This window comes from Pinus tabuliformis, chromosome 5_2 (assembly GCF_031772625.1).
Source record: "Pinus tabuliformis cultivar Carrire ecotype Pingquan chromosome 5_2, CPIR1, whole genome shotgun sequence".
Lineage (NCBI taxonomy): Eukaryota > Viridiplantae > Streptophyta > Pinopsida > Pinales > Pinaceae > Pinus > Pinus tabuliformis.
In genome coordinates this window covers 742,925,219-742,942,327 of record NC_142306.1, presented here as the reverse complement: position 1 = coordinate 742,942,327, position 17,109 = coordinate 742,925,219, and the positions used below count along the sequence as shown (strand labels likewise).

The 17,109-nt window shown below is 40.9% G+C and overlaps 2 protein-coding genes across 3 annotated transcripts in view; both read right to left on the bottom strand.

Annotated features, from left to right (window-relative positions):
- Window positions 1-17,109, bottom strand: part of LOC149161374 (D-Tyr-tRNA(Tyr) deacylase family protein) — a 272,307-nt gene that overhangs the window by 170,382 nt on the left and 84,816 nt on the right. The gene's annotated exons all lie outside the window — the stretch shown is intronic.
- On the bottom strand, window positions 1,637-6,207 carry LOC149161376 (uncharacterized). The gene is made up of 2 exons (XM_089437609.1): window positions 6,190-6,207; window positions 1,637-5,974 (listed from the first exon to the last, which is right to left on the bottom strand). The coding sequence occupies exons 1-2, from the start codon at window positions 6,205-6,207 to the stop codon at window positions 1,637-1,639; spliced, it is 4,356 nt and encodes a 1,451-aa protein (XP_089293735.1).

Genomic DNA, 17,109 nt, shown 5'->3' with positions numbered 1-17,109 from the left:
GTAAAACCCTTGAAAATTTACACAAAGTCACAAAATTTACAGCTCTGGACAGCTAGATTTGACAATAATTGCAGTAATATTTTGAAATATCAGAAACCTGAACTTCACTGTGAACATAAGAAGATCTCTCAATGTAAAACATGCAATAAAATTTAAAAGATTAACCCAGGGCACAATCAGCTGGGCTCTGCACAGAAAAGCCTGTGGGAGTCGGCTGGTTCAGCCCAGAACTTCCCCAAACGCCCACAAATACCCTTCACCTAAAGATTTCCTGCACACCTCCAGCAAACATCAGTAAAGAGGGCAAGAAATGCTGCTAGATTTCAAGAAATAATGGAGATACCTGCCATTATTCCAGAAACCCTACAACATTCAAACCCTAGCACGTGAGCAAGCTACCTGTACTCACAATACTCTGAAAACCAGCTATTTTTAACTGCTGAAAACTGAAATATGCAAAAAAAATGAAAATCTCACAGCGATTCCAGAGAGTAACACCAGCCAGTTTTGAACCCCAAAGTCTTTTTATTAACCAGAAAATCAGATTACAAGAGAGCTTTTCAGTACAGACTCACAGATCAGATAAAACTGAAAAATGACCCCCTAAGACCCTATATAAAGGAGATGATCCAACGGCTAGTTTTGCATGCATTCACAAAAATATTATTATTTTATTGCTTAGGGTTTTTGCTTTATGCTTTTTTATTTTTTTATTTTTTATTTTTTTTATTTTTTTTTTATTTTTTTATTTTTTATTATTTTTTATTTTTTATTTATTTTTTTTTAAATTTATTATTTTTATTCATTTTTTAAATTTTTAATTCAATTTAAGATGGATCATCAAACTAAGCCGTTGGAAACATCACCTAGGACCTAGGACCTAGGACTTATGAGGGGATTTACAACATTTTCAACCCTCAAGACACATTTCATCATGATTTTTACAATTTACATCTCAAAGGGATGAATCCACTTAATACAGACCCTCATAGAACACCCAGTTCTGCGACACAGCTATAATCTAGCAGATTAACATGCTAGGATTCTCCTAAAGTCCTAATAACAAAATGCATCCCGGCTTTGGGGTCGGGTTTGAAGGAAAACTCTGCCGATCCATGGATCGATGAGACTAAAAACCTCCCGGGACGCAGATCATCATTAGAAAGTTAGGTCCACCTAGGCAATTTTACATACATGACTCTGATCTGCTTAGATTATTTACAATTCATAAATGCAGACTGGGTTTACAACAAAAATGATCAAGCTGTTGATGACTGTAGGCTGGGACGGACACGTCGCTCAAGAGCTACCCTTCTCTGCCAACAGAAAGGCGGTGCACTGCATGGGCAGTTGACCAGTAGTGGTCAACATCTGGCTCTACTTGGGGACACGTTGCTGCACTGGTAGGAATGTGAGAATCCAGAATCTGCATCCATACAACACACAAATAAAAATAAGTAGCGTCCATTCCAAAATCATCATATACATTAAGCACAGGAAAGATAAAAGCTCTTCATTTATTGACGAACTAATAATATGAAAAGCAAATCTAATCCTAAAAACAGAAATGAAATGCTGAAAAGACAAGGAGTAGGGATAGAAATACAATACAAAAGATGCCCCATGGCATCAGATATCATCTCTGAAGAACATCTTGAGCATTTGGTGGTTCACCATCCAATCTGCTCAAGTAGAATGAGTTTGGCCCAGCTATATCTCTAATGATGTATGGTCCCAGCCACAAGCTGTCAAACTTCTTATGTTTTCCCGGTTTTTTCATTCTTGCGATCCCAAAGTAAAACCATATCGCCAAAATAATTCGCCCCTTCTCATCATAAGGAAATCCAACATGGATTGGTTTTCCATAAATATCTTCTGCATTTTCATTATCATTCTCAAAAAGATACACACGATCACATGCCCCGGCAATGCACTGTGGTTGGGTGTAAGTGCATCCTAGTTGAGAACTCTTTGTATCAAGACTCAGTGAAGGGTCCAGCAGCCTTTCCGTGACATAGGAAAAATTCTCCCAAGGTGTCATTGAGCTGGTATTTTGATCTTTACCATCTTTGCACAAATCACACTGGCATGGATTCATTGCATCTTTATCCATCACACAGGGTATTGGCACTGCTTCTTTGCCAAAGCTCAAGTTATTAAGTAATATGATAGTTTTTCTTTGGTGACCCTTTTTACTGTCAGATGAATTGAGCACCAAGTGGGTCTCTATATTTTCCCATGCCTCCTTGATATCAGTGTTTTTTGCATCCCCCTCAAGATCATTCACCTGTAGTGTAAGAGAATCAAAGCATAATTTAGGAAGAGGCATCAGCAGAATAGAAGGTTTGGGATCAGCCTTGGGTTTGCACCTTTTGGGACAAATATAACTTTCCCTGTGCCACTCTACTCTGATATTTTCCTCACTACAAAGCTTCACAGCCTTTAGAATTGTTTCCGGATTAGCATCACTCGAATGGAAATTGCAATTATTCATAGAATTGTTAAGCCTCTGTTGCTTCCTGTCAAACTGTTCGCAGGATACCGGGACTTCCGACTGCTCTTTCTGCATGATGGCATGTATGTTTTCACACTTTTCTGCGCAATTTTCAGAAGGCAAACCATTCATCTGGCACTGAGATAACTCTTTAGATCGAGAACCAGAATCAAACTCAGCAGTATCAAATTGATTAGGTAGATCAATTTCGTGCTCTCTGGCAGTCAGAATAGGTTTCTCTGGATGACAGTTCATGTGCTCTTCCACGTGATATGTAGTGTTGCTTTCTCCCTGAGTTCCTGGTTTTCTACGAGCTTTGAAATTGCCAGTTCCTTCCATTCTTTCATGTGGATGAACATCTAATCCAGTGGAGTTGTGCAAGTCAGTTACTGATTGGCTTGAGCTGAAATGCATAAGTTTTCTGGCATGCTCATCATTACATGCTCTATTATTGTCTGAATATCTGTCATCTGCATTGTTCCAGTTTGCTGATTTTCTAATTTGTGAGTTACTTCCACTGTCAGCTGTGGATGGTATCCTTCTGTATAAATTCAAGATTTTTTCTGAAAGTTTACCATACACCAAATTGACCTCCCCCTTCTTACACTCAAAGTTTAGCTGTGATTTTGCAAGTTCAAGTGAGGCCTCGATATCCATCTCATATTTCAAGGAACTGGCCGCCACCAAACACGTGCATATCTCAATAGCTTGTGCCAAGCTTCTCTGTTTAATGAAAAGCTGATAATTGTTGATCACATAGACAAGTGACTCCTCCACCACTTTTGTAACTCCTTCCGGTAAATGCAGTACATGGCACAATTGTACAATCTCTGACTTCATTCTGATATAAAGATTTTGTTGTGTAGATTTTAATGCTTCATTATCCTCGCTTTTCTTTCTGGCAATTACAGCTGCATGTTTGTATCTTACCGCTGTTTGAGACATTCTAAAGTTTGGCTTGTTAATCCTCCACTTTGGTTTGAAAAGCTCATTCCTTTGATTGAGATGGGGCTTGAATGTAGATCTGGAATCTAGATGGGTAGATCGATGATGACGTCCAAGATCTGGGAGAAGACTAAACTTCATCCCACAGAATCTACATGAAAATTTTTTCAGTGTGTCACGAATAAAAGTCCTCACTTCACCTTTGCCTATATCCTCACCATGAATAGACATACTAATGTGATTTCTTTCCATTTTATGCTTAGGATCGAACTTCCAACCTGATTCTTGCTTGGAATTACCTAACTTCAGAGGTTCATCTTGCTTGTCTTGCTCAGTCTTGAAAGGCATTGTTGATTCTGCACTGTTAACCTGCTCTTTAGCACCAAAGGAATTGTTGAGTTGCTCAGGGTGAGTGAGTAACACATGCTGCAACAGCTGATCACAATTCACAATGATAAAACGACTGTCACAGGATATAAAAAAATACTTTGTACATTTCTCAAGAGGAATTCCACCGTGGTGCACCTTCACATGCCTCTCAAGACCTCTTTTGTAGGTAAATGAACTGCTACAATTGAGACAAGCATATCCTTTAAAATGATGTTCAGCTGCCTTCTTATGAATGGTGAGACAATGGGGACCGAGGGTTTGTAAATCAGAAAACTGCTCACCACAACCTTTGCACCCTTGGTGTTGAACTTCAATAGAAGAAGAATAATGAACAGCATCACAATCCTCCATCCAATCCACAGGGCTCTGCTCAGCTGTGCCATTGTTCACTGCTGCAACAGAACCAAGGGTTTTATGTGTGTCATCAGTCTCATGAACATCATCAATTGATGGAATGCTTGCTGTAACATTCCCTTCTATTGGCTGAAAACTGAAATATGCTGCCATTTTCTCTTTTTCAGCTGTTACTTCCATTAATAATGCTTCTGCATCTTTCATATTTTTTGACAGTTTGTCATCAATGCAATCCAAACCTCTGTTCTCAAAATCTGAATCATAGTTACCTCCTCCTGACTGGCACATATTCATGTATTTATGTAAGAGATCCTTAGGCTGGCACGTTGCTTCAGAGCTTGTAGTTTTGAAAATTCCATTCCACATTGATGCAGTATATCTATGACGAAACCCCAGTGAGTTTGGTAAATGCTTTTCATAATAAGATGAACCTTGTTTTGCCCTGCGTGTGCATTGGCCACCATGATTGCAGCAACTTCCAATACAACGCAAACAATTTGTACTCCTATATGAGACTTTAGAAGCAGCCCTTTCTGGCAGCGAAGAACCATGCAATCGATTCCTTTCAACTAGATAATTTTCATCATGCAATTTCTGGGACACACCTCCTGAAACTCTTTCCAGGTCTGAAATGGGCAGAAAACTTTGTTCATTTTGACTTCCTTTGTGATGAAAGTTTGCAGAAGTTGCTTCCTTCTCAGATGACTGTCTCTCAACAGACCCTCTTGCCCTCTTTGGGTTACTTCCTAAACTACTGGAACTTGGGTTTCCATCACAGCTGTCCAAACTATGGCTGTCCCGAAGCATATGTTTCAAACAAAAAGATGCTCCATTACGGGTTCGGTGGGTACACCTCCTTCCATATTTGGTCATTCCCTGACATATCGAAAATTTCAGTTCTGCATGCATGTTTGCTGATGAAGACCCAACCTGATTAACTCTAGGAACATTATCTGGAGTACAAAAACTTAAATGCTTCCAACAATAAAGTCCTCCATTGATTGCCCTAATCTTATCATCGGGAGGAATTATGAAATTGGACATGATAGAGTGTTTCCCGATGTCAGATTGTTCTCTAATTATTTCGTTATGAGGCTTCTTAGGATCTTCAACATGAAATTTCCTCTCGGGCTCTCTATTTAGCCTAATAAAACCATCACCGCTAGGAGAAGGAATCATAGCATATGACCAATTCATTTGAATGCTTCCTCCTAGATCAGAGGCCCACTTTCTAGATAACAACATACCCCAAGCATCAGGTACATCAACGACAACAATATCCATAACAACCATGATGTCTGGGTAAACTGAAAGATGAACTTGTAAATCCTTGATTAAACCATGTACTTCGATTTTCTTGGAATCCATGGCACATATATTATAGTAGGGTCTGGAAACTCTTAAATTAAGCTGTTCCATGACCCTTTTAGTCATAACGCAAGCAGATGCGCCTGAATCCAACATGCAGTTATTCAATTTATACCCATTGACCAATAAGGTGATAAAGAAGGGTTGATGGTCTTTGTTATCAGCATCTACGCTTTGCAGATAAATAGGAGCATCATGATAGTCAACCTCGCGAATCTTCTGTTGAGAAGCGTTGACTTGAGGACCCTGAATTGCTTTTAGTAACTTGTCTTTTTGGGAAGGGATCTTAGCGATCTCAGATACAGGAACCCAGATTTTAGCATTATTAAACCAACTTCCCAAATCGACATCTATTCCAGAGTTTATGCCAGGGTTTAGAGTTTGAGAGGGAATTTGATTCCCGCTCTGATCTCTATCCCTTCTCTGGTATGTTAAACCCTTATCTCTAGCAATTTCTAAAATTTTCTCAGGAGAGGGTTTCTCACCATATAACCTGGCCAAAATGTCATCTTCATTCTCAAGGTTATTTATACTAAAAGCAGATGAAGGATTCATAACATCATAGCTCCTTTCCTTAACCTCTATCCAATCATTCATGGGCAAAGGAAACTTGCTCCCTACTATGTTTATTTGCTCACCTGTCCCAAACATTCCATTATCGAAAAGTCTTCTGATACTGAGACAAGAGGATTCTTCGTGAAAATCATCACAAGCACGACAGTAAGGAGGAGCATTATCCACCAGATTGGTAAGCGGATTAGGGGGCCTCTGCTCACTAGATTGACCCTTTCTTTGCCAGTTACTATTTCTGTTATTATTATTTCGAGGCTGAAAATTTTGCGGTTGCGCTCTTTCCATTTGAATTAACCTATTCTGCAAAGTGTTTATCTCCTTATTATGATTGATTTCCATAGTTTCAATTTTTTGAAGCAATTTAAGAACAAGCTCACTTTCTGGCTCCTGGGCTGCTTTTCCCTTAGGTTCCTTTAGTTTCGTAGCAGCCCTATCAAAGCCTGGGATTTCAGACTTCCCAGAAGCTGCCTTGTCCTTTTCAAGTTCTACAGCTAAGGCTTGGCAATCTCGATAATCAGTAAGTTTAGCACGCCTTAACTCATAAGATGGTTCAGGACCAAAGGCATCAATATAAAAATCTTGGAGAGTTTTATCTGAAGGTTTATAGTCTTGAGGTAATTCTCTAATAATACCATTAAACCTTCTATTAAATTCTTCAACAGTTTCGTCTTCTCTCTTTTTCATCAGAGTAAGAGCTCTTATAAGATGTCTTCCCTCTCTCTTATCTCCATATTTTTCTCTAAATGAATTAATGATTGATTGTAAGGAGTCAAAAGAATTAGGAGGCTTTTCTGTAAACCAGTCATGAGCATCACCTCCTAGAGTCAAGATAAAAAGGGTCATCCTGACATCTTCATGATCAAAATCAGGAGATCTAGCATACTTAGCCATCCATATGTTGAAATCTCGCAAATGGGAATTAACAGTAATGGCATTATCTCCATGAAAGCTAGGCAATTTGTCTATCCCAAGAGATGGAATATCATTGGGGGCTCCAGCAATGTTAGAAAAATCACAAGGGCCCAACAGACTCATGGTGTTGCGCCTAACTCGACCCCTAAAGAGCAAATGAATGTCAGAAAGGGCTTCTTGTCCAAGATTTGTAAGGAGTGTACGAGAAGCGAGTTTGTGTGATCGCACCCTGTAAACCTTTTCAGGATCAGGAGTGGGGTTGCACAGACTGCCTGGGTGTCTTCTAGTGTACACTCTTGCAGATAATATGGGAAGTGGAGTCGCCACTTGAACAAGAAGTTAAGCACAGACAAGCTTGAAATGAAAGAACCAAGGACAGAAAAACTCTATCCCCAGCGACGGCGCCAAAAAATGTTGTCGCGCGGATTGACACGACAACGCTCAGACCGGGAGCTGTCACTCTAATCCCCGATCCCTCCGTTTAAGCCTGTCTCCCACGGCTAAGGGGGGTAGACCCTGAGGAAAGATGAAGGCCAACTGCCAAACAGTTGGGCCGGGAGACGAGATGCACTAAAATGGTTTTATTGATTTGATAGACCAGTGCCTTGTTAGATTGGTGCCTAAATGATTACTTTCTAGGTGATATAAGAGCATAAATCATAAACAGCAATCACCTATCATCAAATGATCAGAACAATGCTTTAAATATCCAGTAAAAACCACAAAGTTCCTCGAATAACGATATCCGGCAAACTAAGAGAAATAAATTGCTTTGAATAACAGAGAAACCAGATACTTATTTCGTATTCAAACCACAGCACGAAAGATATACGATGATAAACAACTGAAGGTGGTAAGAGCAATTCTCCACAAAAAGAAATTTTAATGCTTTTTCAATTTTTTTTTTTTTTTTGATAAACTGAAAAATAAAAAATCTAAAAAAGGGCTAATCTAAAACTAAACTATAAATAAAAATTTAAACTAAACCAAAATAAAAATGGATCCCTTTTTTTTTTATTTTTTATTTAAAAGCTTCCAACAAAATAAAACAAGGCTAGATTCTAAATAAACTAAATGAAGAAAAATAAATTAAAATCTAACTAAAATTTATGCTAACCTATGCTAACAATCAACAAATCGTATTCTTTTTATTTTTTTTTATATGATTTAAGTCCTAAACAAATAAAACTATGGACTAAACTAAAATTTAAATCTAAAATCTTAAAATGCAAAGCGTATACCACAAAAACGAAGACGCAAACCTACGACTACGCTGCCAGAAAAACGAAGTCACCACACACGTTTCGACCCAGCTCTAAAATCCGGATGTAAACGCAGGCAAATGCATATCCAAAGTGCTGAACGATGAGACGGCTTTCGTGACAGGGCTCGGAGGTGAGAACGACAGTTTCGTTGGGGTCATACGCATTACCAGATGCGTGGAACGGTTCGGACAAAGCAAAACCAGAATTGATGCAGCCACAGGACAACGCGTGGGAGTAAAGGTTTTGATCTTGTTGACGATTTGAGCAAAAGGCTGGCGTGATACAAGCCCCAGCACGCCAATGCAGGAAGCCGACAGACAAATGAATACCAGAAAAAACAAAATCGTGCCCCAGGCTCAGAAAAGAAGAAAGGAAATCGGGAGAGATGAAGTCGAGTAAGGCAGCAAAACAAAACTCCGGCTTTGAGGGATTTTGATCGCCAATGCACGTATTGGAACCCAAGTAAATTTTCCAGACACCCACCAGAAAGCTTCAAGGCTAAATATGCAGCGAAATTTCGATATAAGAAATAGTGGCGGCGAGGATTTTGGAAAATACCTGAGATGATGATACACAGAGATTACCCGGTCACTGAAGAAGGCTGTAGGCTGAGGGGCAGGACTATGATAATGATTTGAACCCAGTACAAAGTTCTAAATTTTTTCCCGCTCTAGAAAACTTTGAAAAAATCTCTAGATTTGATGTACCTGTAATCTGCAAAGATGAAAAACGAAATCTGGCGGACATACACAAAATTTTGCAGTAAAACCCTTGAAAATTTACCCAAAGTCACAAAATTTACAGCTCTGGACAGCTAGATTTGACAATAATTGCAGTAATATTTTGAAATATCAGAAACCTGAACTTCACTGTGAACATAAGAAGATCTCTCAATGTAAAACATGCAATAAAATTTAAAAGATTAACCCAGGGCACAATCAGCTGGGCTCTGCACAGAAAAGCCTGTGGGAGTCGGCTGGTTCAGCCCAGAACTTCCCCAAACGCCCACAAATACCCTTCACCTAAAGATTTCCTGCACACCTCCAGCAAACATCAGTAAAGAGGGCAAGAAATGCTGCTAGATTTCAAGAAATAATGGAGATACCTGCCATTATTCCAGAAACCCTACAACATTCAAACCCTAGCACGTGAGCAAGCTACCTGTACTCACAATACTCTGAAAACCAGCTATTTTTAACTGCTGAAAACTGAAATATGCAGAAAAAATGAAAATCTCACAGCGATTCCAGAGAGTAACACCAGCCAGTTTTGAACCCCAAAGTCTTTTTATTAACCAGAAAATCAGATTACAAGAGAGCTTTTCAATACAGACTCACAGATCAGATAAAACTGAAAAATGACCCCCTAAGACCCTATATAAAGGAGATGATCCAACGGCTAGTTTTGCATGCATTCACAAAAATATTATTATTTTATTGCTTAGGGTTTTTGCTTTATGCTTTTTTATTTTTTTATTTTTTATTTTTTTTATTTTTTTTTATTTTTTTATTTTTTATTATTATTATTATTTTTTTTTTTTTTAATTTATTATTTTTATTCATTTTTTAAATTTTTAATTCAATTTAAGATGGATCATCAAACTAAGCCGTTGGAAACATCACCTAGGACCTAGGACCTAGGACCTAGGACTTATGAGGGGATTTGCAACATTTTCAACCCTCAAGACACATTTCATCATGATTTTTACAATTTACATCTCAAAGGGATGAATCCACTTAATACAGACCCTCATAGAACACCCAGTTCTGCGACACAGCTATAATCTAGCAGATTAACATGCTAGGATTCTCCTAAAGTCCTAATAACAAAATGCATCCCGGCTTTGGGGTCGGGTTTGAAGGAAAACTCTGCCGATCCATGGATCGGTGAGACTAAAAACCTCCCGGGACGCAGATCATCATTAGAAAGTTAGGTCCACCTAGGCAATTTTACATACATGACTCTGATCTGCTTAGATTATTTACAATTCATAAATGCAGACTGGGTTTACAACAAAAATGATCAAGCTGTTGATGACTGTAGGCTGGGACGGACACGTCGCTCAAGAGCTACCCTTCTCTGCCAACAGAAAGGCGGTGCATTGCATGGGCAGTTGACCAGTAGTGGTCAACACCTTCAACTTTTCAATTTCTACATTTCTCAAAGATAAATCAGCCATTGCTTTGGATAATTATTTTGTTGAATCATGACTTGTTGATCTTGTCTCCACTATTGAAACTCCTGTACCAACATTTTGTTCTCTCTCCTTCACTAGCTTTTCCATCTCAACCTCCATTTTATGTATTTGCAGATTCTGCTCCACAATCATATGTAGCATGTTTTCCTTTTCTTTCTCAATTTCTCCCACTTCCTAAGCTTGAGGATGCTCTACTGTTGGTAACTTTAATTTCCTGTGCAATGCTTGAATATCTGCATTTCTATTTCTTATGACCTCTTGAGTTGCATAAACATCGTTAGGATCCAACCCTAATTTGATAACAATATCTTCTAAAGCTTTTATCCTTATATCTTTTGCCAATGATGACACTTTCTGTAACTTCAGCTGAGAATGAATGTTATTCAAAGAAGTTGTAATTTTGAAACAGCCATAGCATAACTTGTTAAAGAAGAGTACTTTGGTCTATAGGGTGAATTTGTTTAGTATCAAAAGAAAATAGAGAAGTTTTGTAGTCCTCTGCAGTCTTTGGGACTGGAACCTTTGGCTCAAGAAATGCCAATTGAAACTATCTACTATCAAAATTTAGTGCAGATAACAATCTATTTTGGGTAGAGGAAGTTTGTTTCCAAAATTGAGTATATGTAAAAGACTTTAGATGCTCATTCTTTTTCTTCATTTCTCTAAATTTAGCAAAAATACTTTATGCATCAGTTGTTGTTTCTTCAATCTGTTGTAGAGTAAACACGGGCTCGCTTGACATCATCACTGTAGTTGAGACCTTTGTATTCCTGGCTTCATATGATTCTTCTTTTGTTTCCTTGGTCTCTCTTCATTTGAAAACTCTAAACTTTGTTTTTCCATCTCTACTTCCAGTTTTTGTATTTGCAGATTCTACTCCCCAATCATACATAGCATGTTTCCTTTTCTTTCTCAATTTCTCCCACTTCCTAAGCTTGAGGATGCTTTGTTGTTGGTAACTTTAATTTCCTGCGCAATGCTTGAATATCTGCATTTCTATTTTTTATGATCTCTTGAGCTGCATCAACATCGTTAGGATCCAACCCTAATTTGATAACAATATCTTCTAAAACTTTTATCCTTGTATCTTTTGCCAATGATGACATTTTCTCTAACTTTAGTTGAGAATGAAAGTTATTCAAAGAAGTTTGTAATTTTGAAATAGCCATAGCAGAACTTGTTAAAGAAGAGTAGATCATTTCACCCACTTGCTTATGTAGATCTATTTGGTCTATAGGGTGAATTTGTTTAGTATCAAAAGAAAATAAAGAAGTTTTGTAGTCCTCTGCAATCTTTGGGACTAGAACCTTTGGCTCAAGAAATGCCAGTTGAAACTACCTACTATCAAAATCTAGTGCAGATAACAATCTATTTTGGGTAGAAGAAGTTTGTTTCCAAAATTGAGTATATGTAGTGTTGAAATTTCTAAGTCTATCCGTTAGAAATTTAATCTGTATTCTTCTGGTTTATTTCTTCTTCTTGTTAAATTCGAACAAGTTAATTAAAACATAGAAATAACGAAACAAACACAATACAGTCTCAACATCTACAAATCATCAGCTGAAAGAAAACAAACGCACAAGTGACACCGTTATTTTTGGACAAATGTCCCCGGAAAAACCCAATGCGGGAAAACCGGTGCAGTGATTCTGAGGGTTTATTATTATACAGTATTGAGTACAACTGGGTGCCAAACTGGCTCACCCGATAGGGAAAAATAACTGGCAACAATCCCTCTCTATTCAAAAATAGGTATTCAAAAAACATGTCCCACGAAACCCTCTCCAGCCTCTCTGAAGCACTACGCTGGCCCTTCTGGCCTCTGCGTCAACCCCAAACCCCTCAGTGTCAACCTCCTGAGGCACTGCGCAGCCTCTAGGACCCTCTGCGTCACTCCTGCTGCTCTCTGCGTGGATGACATGGTCCCTCTAGGCTCTGCGCTGTCTCTGCTAAGCTCTGCGTCGCCTGCTCTAGTTGTTGCTTCTCGCTCTTTGCCTCTACGCTGGTCTCTTGGCACTGTCTCTGCCTCTCTATCCAGTACTCACTGCCCCTCGTTGTTGATCACTGATTCGACTTTGCTTAGCAACCCCGCTCTAGCAAATCGAATGACTGGTCACTCTAATGTCTCTTCCAACTGACCCTCAAGACTCCTCTTATACTTTTCTCGTTGGTCCTTCAACAGTCGAGATTAAATCTTTAATCAACGGCTAAGATTAGATTTGGCTAGATCCATGACTTTTGGAACCTTCTAACCCAATTTTATATTAATACCCATTAATATTTTATTTTTCCTAAGTTTAGACTTAGGAACTCCATTAAAAATAATTATTATTTTAATATCTCCTAAACCGGGTACAATCTGTCAAAACCATTTCTGGGGCTTGGAGATCTCATGTGCTTTAGCCTCTCCACCAATTTTCATGGCTAGAGCACATCGAATTCTACCCAAAATCAACACTCCCTCTTAGCGAGGACTATGCTCTAATAATACTCCTCACTGAGCATCACACTGATTATCCGACACCGGTACCTGTGCTGATGCAAGGCCTCCCCACCCATCATCCTCCGCACTATTGCATCCTATATTGTTGCCCATGGCCATGCCACTGCCAATGCTACATCCGTCCAGCAGCTCCCTCTGCATTTGTCTTGTTGTTGGTCCATCCTCCCAACATTGCATCCCCCTCTCATCATGTTGCATCGTGCTACTGCATACTGCTACTGCATTGCAACTCAGTTACTGAGAAGTAACTGATCCACCCAACTTCTGACATCCCTCTTAGGCTAGAAACACTCCCGATGTTGAAGTTGAAGCTCTCTCTGCCGCTAACAAGTGCTCCCTCTACTGACCTCTGCGTTGCTGCAACAACTCCCTGCATCTCACACCACATCAAACCTATTTTTGCAATCCTACACCGTTGCAACACTCACGTGCCTCTCGCACTGTTGCCGCCTGCTAGCCTCGTGTTGCCCGAGGACACCTGCACTGTAGCACTCTCTGCCGCTCCATCCGTATCCGTCTCTACCGACATCCGCCAGTCCTACTACTGTCTCTTCGAGGTTCCCGTAGCAAGGTATAATCCAAGAGGTTGGGTACCTCAAGGATCCTACCCCTCATCGCCTGTAGTCTTCCAGACTATAGCTCGATGTCTCCCCATCTCCTCTCTAGATATACATGAGCACTCATGGCACAATCGTCATCCTCCTCGACTTCCTTCTCCGCCTTCGCTGGCGCTGCCTTAGAATCAGATGCCTCTCCCTTTTCTTCTTCCTCGGACACTGGTTCGCATAATGACCCAGTTCCCCACAGTGAAAGCACTTGACCTTGGAGAGGTCCTTCTTCTTCCTCTTCTCCTGCTTTGCTGTAGATGCTAGAGCTGCATCCTCTTCCTCTTCCTTCTTGATCAGAACTCCTTTGCTGCTACTTCCCACCTTGCTCAACCGCGTGATCTCCTCTTGACAAAGAGCCGCCCAGAATTCTTCCCAATCTGGAAGATCCGCCCTGCCTAGTATGCTCTGAACAAATATCTCCCACTCCTCGAAGACTGTGTTAAGTGCAGTCCTTACCATCATTTCTTCATCCAGCATGGCTCCTATGGAAGTCAGTTGGTCCAGGATCTCCTTCAACCGACCGAGGAAGTGATCTATCTGCTCCCCCTTCTGCATCTAGTATGACTGTAGTTGATTCTCTAGTAACATCTTCCTCTGCACAGAAGTATGTTGGTACAATGTCTTCAAGGTGTCCCACATCTCCTTTGTTGTTTCCTTCTTAGCAATATGTTGGACCACATGTTCCTTGACCCCATCAAGGATGATGCATTTTGCCTTGGCCATTGCCTCCTTGTACTTCTCATTAGCTACTGGGTCAACTGGGATAGCCATTATTCTCAAGGCGAAGACCTTGATTCGATATCTATCTAGAATGGACAAGATCCTGGCCTTCCAGACCACCAAGTTGGATGCCTCGTCCAACCTATCCTAATCTCTCAGTCCATTCACGGCCATCTCTCTACCCTTCTGTCAACTCCTTCGAGTCTCTCTACTTCCCTCTGAAAGTTCTCCTTTCAACTCCTGTTGAGTCTCTCTACTTCCCGCCTGGAAGTTTTCTGCTAGACTCCCTCTAAGTCCTGATTCCCCTCCTAGAAATCCTTCTGCCAATCGTCAAGTTGCACCTCTCTAATCTGTTGTGCACTAGCAACACTGATCCAGATTCCTTGGCTAGAAATCTACCTTGTTATCAACTCCCTCTACCTTGGTTTTGCCCTGTTAGGTATTGTTCTGACCACAGTGCCCCACCAGCGTCGCTCTCGCAAACTTCCCACAGCTTCCTATGCCCCAACAACTGAATGATTGAGCCTCTAGGCTCTACGGAATCCCGACACTGGCAAAAACAACTCCCTCAACCACTGCATCAACCCTCTTGGTCTCTGCGTGAGCTTCTCTCTGCCATCCTCAGCCTCTACGTTGGCCTCTCTCTGGCCCGGACAAATGACGCAGTCCCTCTGTGTCAACCCTTCCTCTGTCCTGCAAAGATCAATTTTTTGTCACTCAAGACAATTGATTTTGTTGTAAATGCTTTGCTTAGCTGATGCCTTCAGCTCTCCTGTGATCTACAACCATTCTTTGATACCATGTTGAAATTTCTAAGTCTATCCGTTAGAAATTTAATCTGTATTCTTCTAGTTTATTTCTTCTACTTGTTAAATTCGAACAAGTTATTTAAAACATATAAATAACGAAATAAACACAATACAGTCTCAACATCTACAGATCATCAACTGAAAGAAAACAAACACACAAGTGACACCATTATTTTTGGACAAACGTCCCCGAAAAAATCCAATGCGAGAAAATTGATGCAACTATTCTGAGGGTTTATTATTATGCAGTATTTCTTGGAGTACAACTGGGTGCCAAATTGGCTCACCCGACAGAGAAAAATAACAGGCAGTAATCCCTCTCTTTTCGGAAACAAGTATTCAGAAAACCTTTCCCACGAAACCCTCTCCAGCCTCTCTGAAGCACTACGCTGGCCCTTCTGGCCTCAGCGTCAACCCCAAACCCCTCTATGTCAGCCTCCTGAGGCACTGCGCAACCTATGGGACCCTCTGCGTCACTGCAACTGCTCTCTGCGTCGATGACGTAGTCCCTCTGGGCTCTTCGTTGTCTCTGTTGAGCTCTGCGTGGCCTGCTCTAGATGTTACTTCTCGCTCTCTGCCTCTGCGCTGGTCTCTTGGCTCTGTCTCCGCCTCTCTATCCAGTACACACTGCCCCTCGCTGCTGATCATTGATTCGACTTTGCTTAGCAAACCCGTTCTAGCAAGTCGAATGACTGATCACTCTAGTGTCTCTTCCCACTGACCCTCAAGCCTCCTCTTATACTTTTCTCATTGGTCCTTCAACGACCAAGATTAAATCTCCAATCAACAGCGAAGATTAGATTTGGCGTGATCCATGACTTTTGGAACCTTCTAACCCACTTTTATATTAAAATTTAATACCCATTAATATTTTATTCTTCCTAAGTTTAGACTTAGGAACTCCATTAAAAATATTAATTATTTTAATATCTCCTAAACCAAGTACAATCTGTCCAAACCATTTCTCATGTGCTTTAGCCTCTCCACCAATTTTTATGGCTAGAGCACATCGGATGCTACCCAAAATCAACACTCCCTCTTAGCAAGGACTGTGCTCTAGTAATACTCCTCACTAAGCATCCCACTAATTATTCGGCACCAATACCTGTGATGATGCTAGGCCTCCCCGCCAAACATCCTCTGCACTGCTGCATCCTGTACTGTTGCCCATGGCCCTGCCACTGCCACTGTTGCATCCGTACGACAGCTCCCTCTGCATCCCCCCTCCCAACACTGCATCCCCCTCTCATCATGTTGCATCGTGCTACTACACTGCAACTCAGTTACTGAGAAGTAAGTAACTGATCCACCCAACTTCTGACATCCCTGTCAGGATAGAAACATTCCCGATGCTAAAGCTCTCTCTGCCACTAACAAGTGCTCCCTCTACTGACCTCTACGCTGCTACAACAACTACCTGCATCTCGCACCGCTGCAAACCTCTTTGTGCCATCCTACACCGTTGCAACACTCTCGTGCCTCTCGCACTATTGCAACCTGCTAGCCTCGCGCTACCCAAGGACTCCCGCACTGTAGCACCCTCTACCGCTCCATCCGTATCCGTCTCTACCGACATCCGCTAATCCTGCTACTCTCTCTTCGGGGCTCCCATAGCAAGGTATAATCCAAGAGGTTGGGTACCTCAAAGATCCTACCCCTCATCGCATGTAGTCTTCCTGACTATAGCTCGATGTCTCCCCTCCTCTTCTCTAAAGGTACATGAGCACTCATGGCACAATCATCATCCTCATCGACTTCCTTCTCTGCCTTCGCTGGCACTGCCTTAGAGTCAGACGCCTCTCCCTTGTTCTTCTTCCTCGGACACTGGTTCACATAATGACCCAGTTCCCCACAGTGGAAGCACTTGACCTTAGAGAGGTCCTTCTTCTTCCTCTTCTCCTGCTTTCCCGCAAATGCCAAAGTTGCATCCTCTTCCTCTTCCTTCTTGATCCGAACTCCTTTGCTGCTACT